This window comes from Hirundo rustica, chromosome 1, assembly GCF_015227805.2.
Source record: "Hirundo rustica isolate bHirRus1 chromosome 1, bHirRus1.pri.v3, whole genome shotgun sequence".
In the NCBI taxonomy this organism is placed as follows: Eukaryota; Metazoa; Chordata; class Aves; order Passeriformes; family Hirundinidae; genus Hirundo; species Hirundo rustica.
The window spans coordinates 57,081,020-57,104,354 of record NC_053450.1 but is presented as its reverse complement, the minus strand read 5'-3'; the positions used below and the strand labels follow the sequence as shown (position 1 = coordinate 57,104,354).

General features: G+C 36.2%; 1 protein-coding gene across 2 annotated transcripts in view; it reads right to left on the bottom strand.

Annotated features, from left to right (window-relative positions):
- The window catches only part of DOK6 (docking protein 6), a 244,851-nt gene that overhangs the window by 55,180 nt on the left and 166,336 nt on the right, over window positions 1-23,335 (bottom strand). For both annotated transcript variants that reach the window (XM_040068295.2, XM_040068304.1), the window contains one exon: window positions 5,455-5,593. In XM_040068295.2, coding sequence (XP_039924229.1) covers window positions 5,455-5,593 — 139 coding nt within the window. The remainder of the gene's footprint in view (window positions 1-5,454; window positions 5,594-23,335) is intronic.

Genomic DNA, 23,335 nt, shown 5'->3' with positions numbered 1-23,335 from the left:
GTAGGATACTTCAAATTGAAACTATCATGTTAAAATTAAAATTTAGAATATTTTATGTGTTTTTTGATATTTGTTCCTGTTCCTGTTTGATGAGTATGCATTTAGCTTGTGACCAGGTTTGAAACACATGAAGATAAAGAGTACTAGACTTGCAGAGGAAAGAAAAATTAAAAGTTCACTAATTAACTCATGCAGTTATTTCCTCCAGCCTCACAGTTGCTTTTTTTTTTTTCCCTCCTGTTTCTAAGACAACTTACATTAATACTTTTAACTCTGTTTAGATTTTTTTTTAATACTGTGTCTGCAATTTATATCTATCAGACCAGTCTTGTGAAATATCTTCCTCATCCTGTTCCTTATAAGAAAAACAAAATTACTCCCAGTCCTACTTCTCAACTATCTTCCACTTCAACATGTCTTTAAGCTCAGTTTCATTGCCTGATATTTGTCTTCTTTGGTACATTCATTATTTCCCTGCTAATAATATCTTTTTTAAAAAAATACATAACTCATTGATTTTTTTTTTTTTTTAAATAATAGAAATCTATCATGATGACTCTTTCACTTATATTGATAAAACTTGGAAATAATGAGAATAGAAATATACAGATGCAGTGTTCCATAAAGGTGCTTATTTTCTGGGAAATGTTAAAAAGATCACAATCAAAAATGGCTTTTAGCTCTGCTGTCTAAAGTAAAACAAATGTTATAGAAAACTTCCAGAGATAATAAGTTATGAAACTTGGGCCATTATCATTTATTTCTGCATTTATACTTCAGTCTTACTGATGTTTGATTAAGTTCAGCACTTTTAGTGCTATCTTATTTAGGCTTATTGTTTTACACATTGTAAATTTTTATTCTTTTGAGATTACATAATAAGTTTTTACTGGCAGCTCTTGAAAGAAGTAATTTATAGAGCTACAAAGGTATAAGTATTTCCTCAGAATTCCTCCCTCAGATGTGTAGTCATAACACAGGAAATCTACAGTTCTTAACCTCCTATTTTCTACCCTTCAACAACAGTGAAGGCAGAAGCTACATCAGAAAAATTTTCATTGGAAGTGAAATGGCAGAAGATCAAAGCTGGCATTGGAAAGGAAAATCAGAGATTAAAATTCCGATGCCATGTTGTCATCCTGGTGTAGAGGTTAGATATGAAAGTGCTGCTGAGAACAACTGTTCATACACTTGTGCGTAAAAAACTATCAGAATGCTGATCCTTTAAAAAAAGATCACCAAACCCAACATCATCTCCTGATGGCAAAGAAGAGGATACTCAGCATTTTTTTGGATGAAGCATTTATGGAGGATAAATCATGCTTTTTCTTTCTCTCCTCAGGACAGGACCACTGAGAAGATTTAACAGTTTGCTTCTGCCTGTGTAAACCAATTCAGTTCTGTAAACCTGGAGAAGCCTGCTCCTTTTAGCTAGGTGTTTTTGGTTTGTTTTGTTTTGTTTTTGCCAAACTCACAGACTGAATTGGCTCAGTCAGATAAGCACCTAAGTTAAGAGAAAGGAAGTGGGAAGAGCTTGCAGTCCAGTCTGGGGACAGGGAAGGGGTGATAGAGCTGGCTGTTTGACACCCAGACATGCATCTTCCATGTTCATCATCAGCCAGTGTGGGGGCATATGGCTCATTCCTGACGCTAACACTTTTTTTTGCACAGTGTTTCAAGACCAACAATCCAACCAGACTTCTAAATTCTCCAGAGAAAAAACAAACAAACAAACAAGGGGTCAGAGAGCAGAGATGGGAAGGGGGAGAGGAAAAAAGAGGTTTATTCAGGCAACAAAAGGAGGGTTGCTGAAACTCTCTTGTGAGTAACACAACAGCACAAAATAAAAGCATGTAAATAGAAAGACTGCCATTGCTCTTTTTAATTTGTTATCTTGGAACTAAAGCCACTAAAATCCACTGCAATATTGCCCCATCTCCCACAAATCAACTACAAAACAGAATTATCATCTGTATTACAGTGATCCATTGAAAAAGGAAAGACTTAAAAAATGAATATAAGGTAACAATTTCCCTGAAAAAAATTTCAATTTCAGTACTAGCATTGGCCCATATTTGTTATTGTCCTAAACAAAGCAAGCACAAAATATTATCACTCTGCCAATGCAACATTTCAAATTCAATCAAGAAAACCACCTGAGCTAAACTAGATCAATGTCCACTTTGCTGAATTTTTTGAATAAAATCCAGTCTGCTTTGATCTCAGTAAAACCAATAACCAGCTCAAATTCACACCTATGCCAGTGACTACTGATCTCATATTTCAGGTCTTTCTTCCAGTGGTATAATTCGAAAGGAAAATGGGCAGAAGATGAAAGTGTTCACATGACTGCCTGCTTAAACTGACTTGGCTTCTCCTGCTAGAGGTGGCAAAGAGGCAGATTTGGTACTGTACATGCTGCCACAGAACATTTTTGCTTCCAGCCCAAGCACCTTCAAAGGTAATGGGAAGAATTATTTTCCTTCTCATGTCTCTCTCGTTAACAGTTATCCAGCATGTTGCTCGGCCTGAACAAAAGATTTTTTAGCATAAAAATGAATTTATTGTTTAGCATTCTGAAACAGAAATTTTGGAGCAGGGATCTCTATAAATGCAGTAATTGTGGCCTGTGGCTGTCTGCAATACTTTTATTCTTCTACTGGAATTTGTTTCAGTGTGGTTTTTGTTTGTTTGTTTGTTTGTTTTGTTTTGTTTTTATTTGTGTGTGTGTGTGTGTGTTTCTGGGGAATTTTTGGTATTTTTGTATTATAATTTTGTATTATTTTGTTATTTTGTATTATTTCGAAAGCTAATCATAATCTACAATCATCAAGGTTGCTCTGGTAAAAAAAAATCACTTTAATTTCTTTTATAAACTGTATTCATTTTTTTATATTAGACTATAACTTATAATCTGGTAAATATTAAATTAAACTTCAGTGTATTCATTACTAAAAAAATTAACATTTAGGACAGAACACAAGTATTCACAAAAGCCCCTTTTAATAAATGACTTCTAATGATTGGAAGGAACAAGTAATAATTACTGTTGCATATCTTTGCTTTTTGTGATTTGTACGATCTTTTAAAAAAATCTCTAATTTTCATATAAATATAAATATAAATATAAATATAAATATAAATATAAATATAAATATAAATATAAATATAAATATAAATATAAATATAAATATAAATATATAAATATATTTATATTTATATTTATATTTATATTTATATATATATATATAAGATTTAATTCATTGTTGGTAAACTTGAGCTGTTCATTACAGAAAGGGTCAGGAAAGAACAAAATCCCCCAAGTATAGATCTACAGGTAAGACCCACTAAATTCCTGCTTTAAAATATTCTTTTGCTTGTATTTCAATTTCAGAATTTATGGAAAAAAATACATATAGGTATTTCCTGAGATTGTTGGAATTAAATAGATTAACACTTGATAAATGGAATGTAACACATACTTAATTTATTTGATATTTTAGATTTTGTTTCTAATATGAATAAAACTCAAATGTTGCAGATGACACAGATGATCCCTTAAATCAGCACCCCACTAGTCAGAAGCAGCAGAGTTTCCAAATCCAAACTAACATTAATTTATTAGCTGAAACACAAAATCAACAGGTTTTCCAGCCTCTTTTGCACAGCCCACAGCAGCCTGTGTGAGCCTCTCCTGATCTCCCCAGATCTGCAGATCAGAGCACAGCCTCATCCAGGGGACAAGTGCATCACACACAGTGTGGCTGATGAGTCATTTCCATTTCTCAGCCTGCTCTCGCTCGGAGTTTGATATTACGTACCGTATGGCCACAGCCTTTGTAAATATGGTGTCAAGGAAGTCATCTGATGGCAGAATGGAAATGGCTTTGCAAAGCAGCAAAGCTGCTAACTGATGGGTGGAAGAGCTGAAAGTGATGTAAAAGGAAAATCTTATCTGATCCTGGCCTAAGCTTTTATTACGGCAGCACAAAAATGTTCTAATTTCTGTTACTGGTGTAGACACTTTAAAAGCAAACACATCATAAAATAATGATGCATTTTCCTGCTTTTTTCCCCTTATTCAATCACTTTCTGCCTAGCAGAATGCAGTGGGTTTTTTTCCAGTAGATCTACTACTTCACATAGTCTTCCTTTTATTCTACCTTGTGTTGGACTTCCCAGCAATTGCTCCTTATTAACCTTGATTGTAAACTCTCCTCTTACTGAATTTCCTGTCCAAAGTTTATGCACCTCAACTATTATGCAAAGGCTCCTACTTTGCCTAGCTTTATGGAAAAACCCATCTTCTTTTTTTCATAAAGCACCAAAACCCGGCCTTTTTTATGGCTTTCCAATTCAGGTTCTCACAACAACCATAAAAAGTCTGAGAGGAACATTCAACACAGCAGACTTTTGACATGGAAATCTAAGTATTTTTCTAGTTTGTTTTTCAGTGAATAAGGAAAATTGTGTCTCTGCCCACAGTGGGGCAAGTTGGGACTAGATGATCTTTAAGGTCCAGTTCCATCCCTTAACATTCTCTGATTGGTTCACTGACTTATCTGAGAAGTGATTGAGAAAAGTTGAACACTGGGATCTTAGGTTGGTCCTTGCAAGAGCCTTTGTCTCAGCAGAGTGAGAAAGGTAGTTTGACACCGGTGGAGTGTGGGAGATAGATCCATCTAAGTTATGTACTTATATCTATCTAAGTTATGTACTCCAGCATGACTGGAGGCACGTACAGCGTGGATGAGAAAAGAAGGAAATGCCACAATGATCCTGAAATCTCTGTCTAGGGGAGAAGAAATGCAGAGAATCATGGTCATCAAGAAAAGCATGCAGACTAGGTTTCCTGGCCTGAAAGTCAGCTTTCCAGAACAATCATTAAAGACCATCTCTAAGCATACAGGGAAAGCTTTTGTTCTTGCTGTCTTAAAAGAACTCCAAATTTTTCTGTAGTAGTCACTTAAACACTGCTTGAGCAAACTGGAAATTCTGAACACAAAATAATAAAATACCTCTATTTGAACTCAATTGCATTGCTACTTATAATGTAGGGGAAGTAATTTCATTCAGGGTTTAAGAAAAACAGAACACATCTGCTGTCACCCAGAAGTGTTAATACTTTTTTTTTTTCCACCTGTGAGGCCATGAGGAGCAATTAAAACTCATTCATCAGTAGTCAACACAACAGCTAAATATTTAGTCTTTGAGTAACAGAGCCACAGTTTCAGAGAACGTAACCACGGATCTCTTGTCTAATGTTCCAAAAAGTCACCTACCAAAGGTCATTGTACAAAACACACTGAGGATCCCTGACCATGAAAATACATAAATCTGGAAGCCTGTTTTGTCTTAGCCACACAGCTGATACTATCGTTACAGCTGAATCCACTGACTTTGGTTCATTATCAATTTTTATAAGTTTAAAGACTTTTGGCAAAAGGACCTTACCCTTGCCTTCTGCTCCATTTCCATCATTAATCTTTCATGTTGCTCAGCTATTGCCAGTGTTGCAGAATGGACTTTCTGATATATCATTTCTCCTTCTCGTGTTTGAAAGGTGAACAGCCCTTCTCCTGTGTCACACATCCTGAAGGGAGATTTAAGCAGAAAGAAAAACAGTGAGTATTGTGTAATTTTTATCTATTATAAAGAGTGCATACCTTACAGTAGCAAATGCCAACTTTAGAGACGCAGCTAAACTTTGAAATTCCAAACACCAAACACCTGCAGTTATTTTTACCATCAGAGAGAGGCATATTCCAAAAGATGGGCAGAACTTCATTAACGTATTTTTTCAATTCAGTTTTAATCATCATCTGGATAGTGAAAAAGAAGCTTTAGCATGGAATAAAAACTCGAGGTAACAGAGTCAGTTATTTCTGACATCTTTTCCAAATGTCTGCACCAGTAGGTGGGAGCCAAATTTACATATTTTAACCAATTGATGCCAGAAATATGTAGTACATTGTGATTTTGAAAAGCTGACATTTTAAGAGAACACTGAGCAACTAAAATGCCATTAATTACTGCAAAGATGATGTATTGAAAGACAGCATTAAAAGGGTTAAATTATTACTGCATCTGTCAGTACATTTATGTGAGGCAGCATCCAAAGCTATCCTGGTAATTACAAAAGCCATTCAGTCCATTTGAGAAGAGTTTCTGTTGTAAAAGAAGATTAAATAATAAACAAAACCCTCCAGAACTAAAATTTATGTTCTTTTGAGAGAGCAACTGCTGTTATCCTTATCTACGATATCAGTGTGGCATTATTCCGAGAAAGAAGAGTAGTAGCCAGTAAATACAATGAAAAAAAGGTCTGGGAAATACATGAAATAGGAGTAGGAAATAATGTTAGATTGCTGTGTGACCATTACTTGGAGGACGTACATGCTGTTAACCACTGGTGCAATTCAATGTACTTACATTAGTTCCATTATATTATCAGTATGTGATTTACATGTTTTTTATAGACCACTTGCAGTTTTAGAAATGGAATTTCAAAAATCCTTTTTATTTGGTCTGATACTTTCTGTAAAGATTTTCAGTTATCTGTGACAGAAAACTCTTGATTTGAGTCACTGATGCATAACATGCATCAACAGAGAGATTTTGATTTGCTTTAATGTTCTGGATGTTTACATTATTTTTAAGAAAATCAAATTTTGTTAATATCTCAGCACCTTCAGCATGGTCCCAGAAAGCCCAAAACATGCAGAACTAAATAATTTTAGAAAAGTGTGTCCCAAATAGTTCAACAGTCAAATGGGTTTTTAAATATCTTTAGAATTTGCATCCCAGATTCTGTATGATGATTCATGCATTAAATTTTACAAAAAACCCAAAAAACCCCAAAAAACCAAAAAAACCCCATCAAATGAACATACAGATCTATATTATTTTAATTAAATAATAAAATAATAATAATAAATAAATAATTTAAATATATGACCTACATGTTTTACATGCACACACAGAGTTATATGGCAGCTTTTTGAAAAGACAGTACTTTTTTTCATGAGCCTTTTCTTTTTTGTCAAATTGGAATATGGCTTCCTAAACAATTCCATTTAAATAGTCATCTGAACAGGACTGTTGTGCTATATATGGGACTCTTGAGAGTTCAGCAGTTGCTTCTGATTTAAAAGTTGACCAGTAAAAATAAAGCCTTATTAACACTTACAAAAACTTTTCCTGTTCACTGGAGGAGACACACTACAGTGAGCCTTGTACAAAGAATTTATGCATGTCTATATTTGGGAAGAATAGAAAGTATTGGAGGAAGAAACAGTAAATAGAGGTGCTTCTGGAAAATACCTGGTGAAAATACTTCGTGATGATTAACTGAGGTATTGAAAAGAAATCCATAGTCTTAAGAATATCTAAGTAATAATATTATCCATAATTCTGGAATAATACCAGTTTTCTTCACTGAAAAATACAAATAAAATAAAATCCATTTTATAGATAGGTATTATTTGACCAGTGTTAATGTGATGTACTAATTAAGAGATTAAAAAAGAGCTTTTTGTACTAAATTCCAACGGAGATTAAGATCATTGCTGTAAACATTTAAGATATATTATATCCTTAGACACAGTCTTCCAAAGAACTTCTGGTGGAAATAAAATATCCCCAGAGTTTTGTCACATTATGGCAACAGCCTTTCAGATCCCTCAGGGCATCATATAGCCAGTACTCTGCTTTTGTGTAAAGAGATCTTAATAAAATTCAAACAGCGTGAAATGGAAAGTCTGGAAAAAAGGATGGGGTTTCTGAAACTGAAGGAAAATATGATCTTTTTGTTGTTTTCAGAGGATGAAAAATCCTACAGAGATAAAAACAAGGAAGCAGGCAATGGGGCATGATTAACATTCAGGACATAGTTGTCTGTTTTCACCATGCAAAACCCAACCACCCCCACTGCCTCCCAGAGCAGGGTCTGTCCCTGGCTGGAGGCACTGGTGTAGGCTGTGGCACTGCCCCGGCCCCTCACCACTGCACAGGACACTGCCCTGCTTCCCAACCTCAGCTGTGGCGGATATGTCACGTCAGTGTTGGAAAGCCATTGCTGCCAGCCTCCCCGTGAGGGCTTCCCTGGCTAGTGATGGATGGTATGCACACAGCTGCTCAAAATTGGAGGTGAAGGAGAATTATGGGCATAATTTTTTAAAGTGCATAATTCCCCTACCTCAACTTGAAGTTTAATAGGACTTAAAGCCCCAAAGAACAAAGCAGTTCTTACTTGGCACGTCTGAACCAGGCGAAAGCAGCAAAAATTGTGGGCATAAAATTTTCTTTCTTCCATTTAAACTTCTTATGAAAAAATCTGTCTTCCAAGGAGACAAAGCCCTTTGCCACAGTGAGGTTTTCCTGTTCATCTCCTCAAAGTGTTCTGCCTTTACTCAGGTGAAAACCTGAGTTTAGACTTTCTAGTCTAGTGTAGTCCAGTCTAGTCCTGTCTATTTTTCTGTTCTGTTCTATTCTAGTTATAAACCAAGATCAGTAGCCTCATTAGGGTTAGTTTCAGTCTTTCTAGAACAACAACAACAACAACAAAATAGAGTAAAATAGAGGCACTCCTAAGAATGATGAAGATGGACAGGGACAGAGAGAGGGTGCTCTCCAAAGCTTAAGGGTTTTGCCATAAAAGCAAAACCTTTACATATCTGGGCAACAGGAACAGACAAGCCCATGAGCTGAAACAAGACTTGTCTTGTTTTATTTATAGTCCAAACAAAGTCAGTAGAACAAAAAGCTGTTATCTCTGTGGACCTTCTAGCTGCCATATAACTGACCCTATAAAGCTCCAATTTCAGGCTTAGCCTTGCTAATGTGTTGCTAGTTTCTCTATGTTCAAAGCATACACAGTTGATCAGTTGCCAATTTTCACAACTTTTACATGCCCTAAAATCACTTTCAAGAAAAGTCAGGACAAATGTCTGGGCTTCTTTTTTCCTGGTACTGTCACAGCTATGCAATGCAGCCCTACCAACTCAGTATGACCTTCACTGTTAGAAAAATGTCAGTGATTTTGTATACTTTATTTTTTTAATGAGATACTTGCAGTCTGCGGGTGCTTGAAAAATGTCAATCTATTTCCATGATTTTCAACTTTAAAACAGGGATGTCATTAACCTATGCTTTAAGATATTTAAGGATTCAATGCATTAAAATGTATGAAGTGCTTTGACTGAAATAGGAAAGTGCCATTTTTTTTCATATATTATTACAGAATGATATAACTGGACAGACAGTGACATCACTAGATAAACAGTGCTGCAAATAGTTGCAATTTTTAAAAAAATCTTTAAATACTGCAACAGCTTTTCACAACCATTACCAGATCCAGCTCAAGAACCAGGAAACAGAATAGAGAGGATGTGAGAACTAAGCTGTTGACCTAGGACAAACTGGTTTCAGGGATCAAGAGTGAAAGTTCTTGCTTTTATTGAAGGTAGAATTTCTGTTCAAGCCAAAGAGATTTTCCCATCACTCTTGCCAGACATTTTTTAAAATTTCCCAAATTCATACAGTGGTTTCCCACTGCCTTTTCCCACTGTGTAACTTCAGCCTTCTAGATAAGGATCAATACTGTATATTAACCAGGTAGAATTCCCTTCAAAAAGGAAACTTTGTTAACTTGACCACCATTTACAAAAAGTATTTTTTCCCAGATAGAAGTTCATGATGTCATGTGAAATATTTTAAAAGTTTAACAGTGCAATATTCAGCAACTGCACGAGAAGACAAGAATTTAACATATCAGCTTCACTATTTCCTTTAGGGGTAAAATGTATTTACACAAAAATGAAGGTTGAATGAAAACTGAAATGCCCAGAAAAATGATTTCCCTGTTTTAAAATAAAGGATAACATACAACTGTAAGTAGAAAAACCTTAGCTCTTCATATATCTAAATTTAATTTTTATTGAATTTGAATGATTTCTTGCCCTTGTTGAACCTCATTTGGTTTTTCTCCATCCAACTCTCCAGCTTATCGAGGTCCCACTTAATGGCAGCAGAGCCTCCAGCTGTATCAGCCACTCCCCCAGTCTTGTATCATCATCATCATCATCATCATCATCATCAAACTCACTGAGGGTACATTCTATCCCTTCATCTAGGTCATTGAGAAAAAAGCTGAATAAGGCCAGACCCCTGGGGAATCCCACTCACTGTAGCCTCCAACTCATGACCTCTGAGCTCTGCCTTGATCCACCTCACAAGTGCTTAGCTAGCTAATGCTCATTTCCTGCATGCCAAAGAAGGTAGTCAGATGGCACATATGGGACCAGGCCTATTGCTTCTAAGACGAGTTAATAAATGAAAGTCAGCCTTTCTTTAAAGCCTTGAAGCTGAGGCTGTCAGTCATGAAAAAAAATAATCGGTATGCACTATCTAATTCTGAACTGAGACACTTATTTCTTGTATTGCTACAGCTTTGATTTTTTTTAAAAGTGGTGGAAACTAGCAATTTTGCCTTCAATTTAATTAGATTATCAGTGGACACACACAAACACTATCTCTCTTGTGGTATCTAGCTTTTGTTCTTTCCTTGTTTGTTGTTATCTTAACTTGAGCTAAGCCATTTTGACAGAAATCCTGTTTCTTCTTTGTGTGCAAGGATGATACACACAGCGTACACTAAAGACAGGCCAGCTAAGCTGCAGACTGCACTATAAAATGAATGCAAAGCTTCCCTGAGGGTCCAAATTCTTTCCTCATTCCAGCCTTCAACACATGCTAACTTGCTTCCTGCCAAAGTTGTTCTTTTCTGAGGAAAAAAAAAAAAAGAAAAAAAGGAAGGAAAGTAAATAAACTCTTTGTGGCAGGAGCATATTTAGATAAAAAGCTCACTTTATGCCTAGGAGTACTTATCAAGACAACTGAAAAATAAACTATGCATGTTTTTATGAAATTGTAAGTCAACTTCTGTGTTGAAAGGATAGAAAAACAAAGGCAGAAAAAAGAAAATCCTCACAAAAAAATTCTGACTTACTATTGAACAGGCAAAAAAGGGATACTTTGTGTGGGGAATACATACAGAAAAAAGGTAACTTCATAAACAGAATATGTATGGGACCTAGGAAAGTTCTATGGGTGAAGCCAAGAGAAGACCATTAATAGAAAATGTGCACAAAGTGTAAATGATGCAGGTATGCAATTTTGGCAGCAGACATGGCCAGAAAGACCCAAAGCTTGGACAAGGTCGGTGAAAGCAGGGAAAAAGTCCTGTGAAAAATCTGTTTGGGAAATGAAGATCGCCAAGGTGAAGCACAGCAATGATACAAAGTGCAACATTAGGAAGGAGTAAACAGAGAATCGGAGTGTGGTTTGTTACATTCCCCATGGGAGTAATGAGTTAAACTGCCAAGCCTTGCTGTCAGCATTTTAGAGTTTTATCTGGAGTGTCAAAAGGATATACTGGAAATTTTATGATCTGAGAAGAAAATCGTGAAAATATTCTGATCTATGAGGTGTCTGCCTGCTCCTCTTAATTATGGTTATTTACCAGCAAGAATATAAAACAAGAAAAAGCAATTATGCATGCTATCTACTAATTGCCAGTCATAGACATTCCTCCATGACACTTACTGTCATCTTTTTTCACTTAATCTGAGGTGGGAAACTTTACACTGCTCTTGAATATGCTTATGAGATAGAGCTAGTGGAACATCCTCGAATTTGGCCTGAGTTAATACAGGGAGCTTTGAATATTATCACACCTCTGATATGGCTCAGTAACTTGATCATGGACCTTAGCCCTGAAGATTTGTTCAAGGTCAGATCTTGTGCTTCTTGTGTCATCCTCAGTGTTTTCAACCAAATGCACTAAGGGATCTCTACTGATATGCTATCAGTATAGCTTTCCTACTAAGGCCATTTATAGAAACATTTTGCAATTCTGAGAAGGAAAGCGTTCACAGATGGAGTGGAAATGATTGATGATGATTTGCTGCCAGGTAGGTGGAACTCCACCACTCAGAGGAATCTAGCAGCCCTTCTCTAATATTACCTAGAGGATCTTAATGCATTCCAAGTTGCAAATCTTTTAAAGATCTTATATGCAGTCATGGTAACAAAAATCTTATGTGCTAGTCTGATGAATGTGCTGCTAGTCTTTCTGAGCAGAGATGTGATACCCTAAAAATTTTCCTTCCTATGGGAAGACTTATAGAGGGACTCACTTTGTGAGTGAATGGTATTTTTTCATTATAAGATTATTTCTTTTTCCGCCTAAATCAGATACGATTTAAGGAATATAATATACCAGACACACAATTTTTTTTTTCTCATGGAAACATGTCTTTCTTTGTTTTGTCCAATAGGACACATTTCTCTATAGAACTGCTGATAATTATGCCTCTTGGGATACTTTTTTTTCATTGACTGTGCTGCCTCTACAGCCACTGTCTCTGTGATAGCACATTTAGACCACTGAAGCATATGAGAGATACCAACCCATTTCTTCATGCCAGATGCTTTCCACTTTTTGCTTAATGGAAGTGCAGAAGGTGGGCTGTGGCTTTGGATTACATCAATGATTGTCCACTAGCACCATAGTCGTCTACTTCATTTCAACGGGGTTTACCCCTGTCTGTCATAGGACACTGTGGAAAAGGTATATACTAGTTGTTTTTTTTTTTTTTTTTTTTTTTTTTTTTTTTTTTTTGGTTTTTTTTTTTTTTTTTTTTTTTTTTTGTTTTTTTTTTGGTGGTTTTTTTTTTTTTTTTTTTGTTTTTGTTTTTTTGTTTTTTGTTTTTCCCTGAGGTTCAGTTTTGATAAAAAGGAGGATTCTATCTGGGACTTATTTCAGACCACTTTTATTTCGTTGCTACCTAACCATCCCTACTCTTATCATTAAAATGTTCTTGTTTATATTCATTACTTCGATATATCAGAATAAAATTAGCTGGTGCTGAAGAATGAAAGATAATAAATAATTCTCAATGCTGGTTACAGTATAAAAAGCAGCAAACTGGACTCAAAGTCAAGCATAAAAGGTGCAATGTGGAGATTGATGTGCAGTTATGAAATATGTCCATATGTAATAGTAAACATGCTGTGCAGAGGCTCTGTTTTCTGCTTTCTAGATCCTAGTAACTAAGCTATGTTGTGAAGCCAGGTGTGAACCAAAGCTGCCCTATCACTTCTCAGCTGGACGGGGGAGAGAAAATAGAAGGAAAGGTGTTTGAGTTGAGATAAGGACAGGGAAAGATCAGTCACCAGTTACTATTACAGGCAAAGCAGACTCGGCTTGGAGAGAGTATTTGAATTTACTGCCAATCAAATCAGAACAGTCTAACAAGAGGTAAACCCAAACCTTAAGAATATCGTCCACCTTGGCTTAATTTTATTCCTGATTCTCTACGTTCTTCCCTCCCACAGAGAAGGGGGATGGGGAAAGGGGGCTGCCATCCCTTCATTATTTCTGCTGCTCCCCTCCTCCTCAATGGGAGGACTCCTCAAACTCTTTCCCTGCTTCAGGATGGGATCCCTCCCACAGGAGACAGCCCTCCATGAACTTGTGCTACATAAGACTGTCCTACAGGCTGCAGGCCTTGCACATGCAAATTACCTTCTTGTATTAGTATTCAGTTCATATTATTACTCAATATATTCATATTATTATTCTTATTTAAGAAATCTATGCAGGTAAATAATGCATGTATGTATGCAAGACAACCCACTTTATGGAGACTTTTGACATTCTAACATTTTCTTTAAAGAAAAAGTCACATTTATTAAAAACAAAGAGACATATAAAGGCATTTGTTGACATGTTCTTAAATACACAACACATTTGTGATTTGACAGTTTATGTAACAGAACAGACACGAAAATGATTTTAGATAATTAGTTCTGTTAATCTGAAGAGTTCAGGTTTTGTTGATAATGATGAAATACTATTATTTGTTGATAATGGGTAATACTATTTAACACTATTATCTAATAATATTTAACTACTGGACAAGCATCTATTCTTGCCAGCTGTGTGAAAGACAAACCAAGAACTCATATATTATTATTATCATTTTAGTACAGAAGGAGAGGTTTTCGTTGGCTGTCTTAACACACCAATGAAAAAAGTTGGTCTGATAAAGAGTTTTCAAAGACTTCCATGAGCTAAATTTGTCTGGCTAAACCTTTTTAGTCACCACAGTCTGGCTATTATTTTTCATCTCACTTTTGAACGAGAAAGATACAAGTTCCAAGTCCTGGAATCTGGGATCATATGCAAATACAGATATTTCTACAGGACTTCTACAATCCTGTTAAGAGCTATTATTCCCCAATGAAGACAAATCTCCCATAACAATAGTATTCAGTTTCTTTTGGTGTCTTTAGGAGCAGTACACAGGGGATACAGCATTTAATCTACATGAATACTGTTGACTTTGAAAAATATAGTAATGTTATATATAAAACCCAAATAAGGCCATTACTGCTTAAAATTATAGTGTATTAGTATAGGAGCCCTCTGGCAGCACATCACAACTTGCTATAAGAAAAGCAATAAAATTTAGTGACCCAAGATCTTTATTTTCTCCCTTTTTATTTTTTTCTTTTGGAGCCCTTCAGTACTGTTACTTCAGGCCTATTCCTTGCCCAGGGTGTTGGGGATGGAAATTCTGTCAGATGATACTCCCTAGATTCTGCATTAATTCCGAACAAAATGAGACATAATTCTGAAGTTAACTCAATCCTCTCTCAGGAAGGAACTGTTTTTTTTAAGAAGACATCTGCCAATTTACAGATGTTAGAACAGTAACAGCCAAGGATCAAATTTGCATAGGTATTTCTGTTAATTTTATTTCATCTTTGAGAAACTTGAGATGCTTAGAAGCTGTGACCCTGCACATATTTGGAATACCTGATCATGTTCAACTTAAAAAAGTTGTTCACCTCCAACTTTACTCATACTGTGATCCTGGGATTCCAATCCTGCAATATTCCCCAGTTTTGCACCTGCACATACCTGTAAGTAGGATACCAAGAATCTAACATTTGAAATAATCTAAAAGTGCATTTGTTCTTTGTCTCACTGACCTCTTATCTATGGATTGAATGCTATTGGAAATGAACTGTGTCTTCTGTGATGCAGGCAGATGCTGTGTTTGTGTCACTTTGACAGTTAGAATGCAAAGCAGGTATTTCCTGTGTTTTGATCAAAGTATATCCACAAAAGGAGAGAAACAAAAATTTCTGGAGGGCTGAACAGGAATGAACTAATGCAATTAATATTTTTGATTGATGAATAATAGCAGGAAAATAGAAATAAAAATTATGAAGGAACTAATACAGAGCCACATTTAGAGCCATAGAAACAGGAAAAAAAAGGTGAAGCAGTCCCAGGCATAATTTTAACATGCATCCAAAACATCAATTTTCCTAGGTTATGAAGAATGAATGCTGCATTCTCTCATTTCAAAAGTGGGACACAAAAAGTGTGAAGAAATGATGAAAGTAGTACCTTGAGCATTCTATATTGAGTTTTTTGACTTCTTCAACATAAACATTTCAAGTGTTCCTCCCACCACTTCCCCATTTAAATGCACCATCAAGAGTGATTTTGGCCATTAAAGTGTTTATGGTCAGCCATTTCTCTGAAGCTTTCAGCACACTGTGATTTTATTGTGGTGGGGATTTAAGCACTGCTGCCTTCTCTCAATGTCAGTCCACCTTCAAGGTATAAGAGATACTGCTTTGACCATTGTGGCCACAGAGGAATTTTCAGAAAGTCATATGCAAATATTATGGGCACACACAGCCGTCCATTCACCATGTTATGTACATACACTAATGAGTAATTAACATATGCTAATAATATCCAAGGAGTCATCAATGCTAATCTCAGAAGTGGTGTGTTGTCAACTCCAGTTTGGAAGCATTCTGCCACAACAGCGACCCCAGGGATGGGCAATAGCACCAGGGATGAGACAAGGCAGGGATTTGTTTAAAAACCCCAAAGCTGTATCTGTCAGCCACTGAATTAGAATTGAAGATCTTGGCTGAAGCCCGTTGTTCTGGCCTGAACTTTAGCTAGACATGCATGTTGACGCTAGTGGTCAAATAATGCCTTCAGTGGAAAACTGAGTGTGCAATAATATCAAACAGTAATCACAGAAAGCGTACAACCCTCACCACAAGCATTAAAAATTCATTGAACTTGCATGGACTTTCTAAATGTGGTATTTAATTTAGTGAGGAAACATGACTTCACTCCCACTTGCTTTGACTTTTCCTCTTCGACACAAGCCAGGCAGAAGTGGACAGATTTTCCCTGTTCTCTCAATTGCAAACAGCAGCAATTCCGTTATGGATCAAACAACTCCTACTGCATTCACCTGGCATCTCTGACTCCAAGTTTGATTGTGCTTGAGACATTCTTGTGCTAGTCCTTTCCAGCAGTGGAAAATACTCTCTGTAAGGTTTTCTCATTAGCCCAATGACTAAAATCAATTTTCGTTTATGTTCAGGTAAGTGGCAGCTTGATAACATCTTAAGAATCCTCAAAATATTTCATATCCTCAAAACAGTTACCTAAAATTTTATTACATAAAAACAGGCACTTCTTACAATTACACAAGTAAGTGGGAAGGAAAATGCGTAAGTGGATAAAAGAAGCGTAGAAACAAAGAATTTGAAGAAGAGAGTCCTTCAAAAGAAAATCATCACAAATAGTCACATAGCTTAGATCATACTGAAAAAGGACAGGAAATTAAAATAAAAGGATGAAAATAAAAAGCAGAAAGCATTATGTACAGTTTACAGTTACATACTTGGGCACCCTACATATTTTCCTATAGTACCACATACAATATCCCCAGTCTAAAATGCCATGGGATGAAATGGCCATTTTCTGATGTTTTGATAAATGTCCAGTTCCACCACTGATAAATATAAATCAGTTACACTGATTAAATTATTTCTGTTGAGTATCTATGAGTCCCTTGTGAAAGTACTGATGCTGTACTGGCTATAGACACATTTTATGCTATCTTTAGTGAGGATTTTGCTTAAACTGAAGAGGTTTAAGCAAGAATGGTGAGAACTGTGGTTGTTGTGTTTACACACCATCATTTAATATTTCCTCAGATCATTTCTCTGCAGAACACTGAGGTACTATTAATTGACAAGTACTGCACCTCAACAAGTCTGCCAGAAAAGGGGAAAAACAAAGACTGCAAAACAAATTTGGGATAATATAATCAAAAAGTATGAAATCCGTCTTGTCTAAAGCATAAATTTTTTAAGCACAGCATGCTTTCTCTCTGCCCAGGGAACTTGGGGCATTGCTTGAAAGCAAAATGAAAAAAGCAATCATCCTTTGCTGTGAAAAAAATTACTAACAAGCTTCTCTTACACTGGAGTTTACTTGTCTGGTTCAATATTCCACAGTTTAGGCTTCTGCTGTTTGACACTGACTTAGCAATACTTTTGTAAGAAACTTATAACAGCCATAGAACTGCTCAGAACACTGGAATGTGCCAATTCCTTCTTGCCCATGATTCTATATGCCAGGTTTAAAAACCTAATGAACTATAGATGTAATATCTATTGCTTCACCAAAAATTTATATACAGCTACCCAAAAAGAAAGCAGTATTGGTGGCAAAAGAGTAGGCGTATAAATCCCTTATGTGCAGAATGATACATAATGTATCTTCATGGTTGTTATGTGGCAAAAGGTGACCTTGCCTTTCCCGGACACTTACACATAATAGCTAGGGCATGTTTGTGGTTTTTCATGTATGCCATTAAAGCCACTTCTAAGATCCTTGATAACACTGGAGAAGTCTTTTACAGTATTCCTCATTTTGTCAATCTGGAACATTTATATTATAGGTACTCTTTATATCATAGACAGAATCTTAGTCTCCAGATGAATGCTAATATACATTTTCATTTCTGTGTATTGCTATTTCTGCTTTTATTTCTCTGACGGTCCTTTTTACCAGCTTTTGACACTACTTCCACGTGCAAAGAGCACTTTTTCTTGGCTATCCTCCATTTCATCTGTGCTTCTAAAGCTGAGAGCTAATCGTACTGATTTTTTCTGTTTTTCTCCCGCTCTCTGAGAAATTGGTCTCATGGGCCTTGAAGAAGCATCCGGAAAAAAAAGACAAAGTACCTGTGAAGTAAAGCATTTGCAGTTGTGTTGTCAACATCTGCTAATGATGAACACTTACCCTGGTCTTCTTGCTATTTTTGGAAGTACTTTCATACTTTCTGATTAAGTATTGCTCCTTAAATGATACACGTTTCCAAACCCAGCTACCTTCTGGGTTGTGTTTTCTTTTTTTTTTTTTTTTTTTGGGGAAGTCTCTCCCTATCAATTTCTCTCTTAGCAGACCATTTGTATTTAATTACCACATTCCTATTTCCTATTCCATGTGCTTAGCCCATTCTGTTGCCCCACCCCCAGAAACTTTCCCTCCTATTTTCACCAATCTCTTCAGTTTCTCTTAGTCCCAGCAAGCCAGCTCACTTGCTGTTTTGCATTGCAAAACAGCTTCAGCACACTCCTGCCTGGGTCCTCTTCAGAGGTTGGTTTGCATCGTTGCTGTTGCTCTTTGTTCTCTGGTGGAAGCAGCAGCACTCCTAAATGAGCAGAGAGACACATGATCCAGCCTTTATATCATTAAATAAAGGATTGGCACCCTCATCTGAAAGAACTTCAGGGTTTTCCACTGAGTCATCCCCAAGACTATACAATTTTATGCCCTTAATCCCATTCCTGACCATAAATTATACTTATGGTCAGATAGTTTCAAATATTTTTGGGTTAAGTTTTGCATACTAATAAATGATACTAATTTTTTGCATACTAATAAAGTGATGATAATTTCTGTTTACCTTTACAATCAACTTGATGAAATTTCAGCCATTTCAGGTAAATAAAATCCCTTCTCTCATTCATCTCAAAATGCTGTTTTCAGAAAGTGTATCAGGAACCATTTAAAGTATCATTTTAAGGAGAGGATATTTTTCAAGTTGGACAGAGAATTATTAAAAAAAATAGTAAAAATATGTGAAAATCTGCCTAGATATACTGTTTCAAGCAAGCCATGCGAATACAATGTTATATTTGACTTTTTGGCCACTGACAGGATAATCAAGTAGATGAAGGATTTCAGTGAATTATAGCACTGACTAAGCTTTCTTCCAAAAAGTCAGAAAGATCAAACGATGTTTGGAGCAGCCAAGATTGAGAGATTCCATTAGATGCTACTTCTCCCTCCCATCTTTCTAATAAGATGGAAGCTTTTTAGAAAATACGTGACAAATGACCACTCAGAGCAGAAATAAATCACAAACCACAGACTACAGCATTATTAATAGTGCAATAATAGTAATAACTTACTGTGATAGCAAAGAAGTACCATTAGGAGGGACACAGTAGCTAATAGCATTTCCTCTACAGGGGCTAAGGGGCAAACCTTCCTTTCGTACCTTATACATAAGTGGAAGATTAAAGGAGCTGGTGGGACCAAATACCCTGACTTTTCCCGAATGCCACTAAGCAGGCACTGCCTGTAAAGTGCTCTCCATCTCCCCTATGTGACAATATTTTAATAGTTCTTTAGTTAATTTAAATTAGAGTGAGAGGATACTTAGTTGCAATAAAAGACTTGAGGGGGGTATAAAGCATGGCAATTCTAGGAGGGCTGTGACATGGTTTTCAATTATTAGCCCTCTTTTCTCCTTAGCAAAGTGCTGTGTGGAAAAAAACCCAAAGAACAAAAAAAACCCTTGAAATTCAGCACATGGATTTTTTTCAGGCACTACATAAAAAAATTAAAACAGTTAATCATGAATGATCAATTGGATAGCTCTTTCAGGTCTTCAAATTTAGTTATATACATATATGGGAAAAATATTTATTTTATACATGGTATTAAAATATTTATCTGTGCGTGTGTGTGTATTTGTCTTAGTAGTAAAAGTTCACAAAAAGTAACTTGGATTTTACTAAAGGTGCAGCTGTTGAGAAATGGTGAAGAATATAAAATATCAGAGTTATTTACCATGTTGTAAGGGTTTTAACCCAAACATCCCCATTATTCACCATTCAAGAAAATTGTCTGGTTTGCAAAATATTGTTTCCATTAGTGGTTTTAGTGTTTTTTTCTTCAATATTATTGTCTTGATTTTGATTATCAATAGCTTTTTACAAAAGAGCAGATTTTTTCTACTCAATGACATAGTGAATGAAATTAATAATTTATTAATCAATATATGAAAATATTATTTTCATGATTATTGGTTGGTTTTTGAAAGCAAAATTTGTAAAAAAACCCTGCACCAATTTAAAAAAAAAAAAAAGTTACTAACCTCCACAGTTACTCACACATTCCAACACAGTCTTGGGTGCCATGAGATCACATATACCCTAAGTATGTTGGGAAATGTGTGCATATATATATAACTTCCATACCTACAAAGCTCTGTTGGTAAGGACATTCAACTTACTAACGAAAAGTTAGCATACAGCTACTGAAGAAAAGAATCACCATGGAAATATCTAAGCTAGAATTTTTGCTCTCATACTATTACTATGTCCGGAACACGGAAGTATTTCTGGAACGGTTATCCATCTGTTCCTGACAGTAATGGCCAAAACCACTCTACTCACCTCTTTTGGAAGCAAAGAAGTTACTGGGTACCCACATTTTCCAGAAATACATCTTAATAAAGCAAAACAAAGATACCAATAGGTATTTTATAGAATCATAGGATATGCTGAGTTGGGAGGGATCCATCAAGATCATAGAGTCCAACTCCTGGTCCTTCACAGCACACCCCAAGAATCACACAATGTCTGAGAGCATTGTCCAAACTCTTCTTGAGCTCTGTCAGGCTTGGTGCTGTGATCACCTCCCTGGGGAGCCTGTTCCAGTGCCCTCAAGGTGAAAATCCTTTTCCTGGCATCTAATCCAATCCTCCCCTGACTCAGTTTCATCCCGTTTCTTTGAGTCCTGTCACTCGTTGTGAGTGAAACAATCAGTACCTGCCCCTGCTCTTCCCATTGTGAGGATGTTGAAGAATGTGAGGAAGTCTCCCCTCAGTTTCCTGAAGGCTGAACTGACCAAGTGGCCTCAGCTGCTACTTACAAGAGAGTTTATTATTTCTGAGAACAATGAATCAACACTGCCTGAAAGAACAGGGGGAATTAGGCAGATATTAGACAAAACCTTCCAAGACTAGCCTGATAAAGCAGCTTTCTCAGTTCAAGAGTAGTGAACAACAGTCAAGCTATACTCGTTTACTAAAAAATTTCAGTGTAATGAAGATTCAAGCCTGAGAGAAGAATAAAACTTCCAATGCAATTGCTTTTGCACCTGACATACAAGAGACAATTGTTAACACTAAAATGACCTCTAGAATAAACCTATGTGCCAGCAGAGCCTAACCAGAGCCCCTGACAACCAATGAAGCCCACAAAGGTATGAAACCATGCCCCTTTATGCTTCTGCAATGCTTCATATGTGCATGTGCAAGCAAGAGTTTGCACAGGTTCCTACATATTCATGAACAAGGCTCTTTTGTTGCGCAAATTCCAGCCTTTGCATTTTGATTACTTCCTCCAATGTTTGTACAGTACACAGCCCTAGCATAAAGGATACTTCAAACCTCCTCCTCAACTGACGATCCTACATTCATAAGCTTTGGAGAAAAGAAGGATTTGTTAGTGCTTAGCATTCTTGCTGGCTACATGGTTCTCCATGCAAAATGTGGCCTTCTGGATTGCCCTTTGTGAAGCGTTTAACACCCTTCCACTGTCTGTATAGATAATTAGATGTCAAGTTTCAGCATTTTTAATTAGCTCACGCAAATAGCTTTGCTGGGGGAGAGATGCAACAGTATTTCAGTGCTAAAATAGACAATTTTATTGTAAATGGTATCTATATATTAAATGAAGAACATTGCAAAATCTATTAGTATTTTGTATTTAAAAGCTTTTGAGTTTTGACATTTTTTTTTTTTTTTAAACTAAATTGTTTGGGGTTTCAAATCTGAGTCCTCCTGTATTTTCTGGTAGGAAATTAAAGGTTATTATGCCTCTTGGAGATAAAAGGACCTGCTGCTGGGGCATTTCAAGTTATCCAGACCTGCCATATTAGATTAATTATTGCTGTTGCTGACTGTGTAATTCAAAGGTTAAAATGCAGAGTTGAAACAATAAGTGAATCCTAATGTGATTAAGAATGTATGAATTATTTTGTCTGCTTCTTCTGCACTCATATATTACACAGCAATAACCTTGCTAGCCATATTCAGCTTCAGGAATATTAATCCAACAATGCATGCCCAAAGGAGAGCACAGGTATGAGAAAGAGACAATTAGAATACGGTAAGTAAATAAATCTTTTGGGCTCACACATGGAGGTAGAACATCCTGAAAGCTAAATGGTGGCTGGTCTCAAAATCTTTTCAAACAACCCCTAATTTGACTATGAGGTGACTGTGTTATGAAGGGAGAAAGAGAATTAGGCACTTCAACTGAAAGGTACAATTCACGTTATGTCAGGACCATAGGAGGAACTTAACATGCTGTCTGCTAATACGTTAGTCAACCACAATTCCTATTGCTTCCATTAAAAAGCTTTGAAACATTTCAAATAAACAAATGTATTGGACAGCTGGTGATCAGTTGACACATCACACTGATCTCTCCGTGATCTGTAAATAAAAGCCTCTTCTACAGACACCTCAGAGATGATGGCTTTCCTTCTGAGCTGCATATATGCTGTGTTCAATGGACAAACTGTTCTTCTAACTGCATGTCTTTCATTCAGTACAAATCCATAAGAAAATTGCTTGGGCAATGAGCTAGTGATGTGCTCATTGCTATCAATTTAGTATTTATAAATTTATTCATCATTATGCTGCACAACTTCATCTATGAAGCTTGGTGCTCTGTCCTAAGAGTCACTGACTTTTCAATCTAAATTGAAATCTTAAAATTAAAAAAGATAATTTTATTCTCTCAATATGTTGTTCTTTTTAAGATGTCATCGTTTTTCTCATAAAAATTAGCTTTTGCAGTGAAGAGGCTCAGGCATTCTTTTTCCATTGGAGAAAATCTTTTGTAGGTTTGTATATCATAAGAAAATTTTCAAAACAGGGCCAAAAGAGCAGGACGCTTTAGAAGGTACAATGCAACTCTTCTCTCTGCTTCCTATGGTCAATTATATGATGAAGAATTTAATTGCTATGTGAGTTTCGTGGAACTTGCTCTGACTTATCAATGCTAGAGCAGTCTGAGAGGAGCCTTGGTAGAGAGAAAATGCAATGAACACTTTATAAATCACTTACAG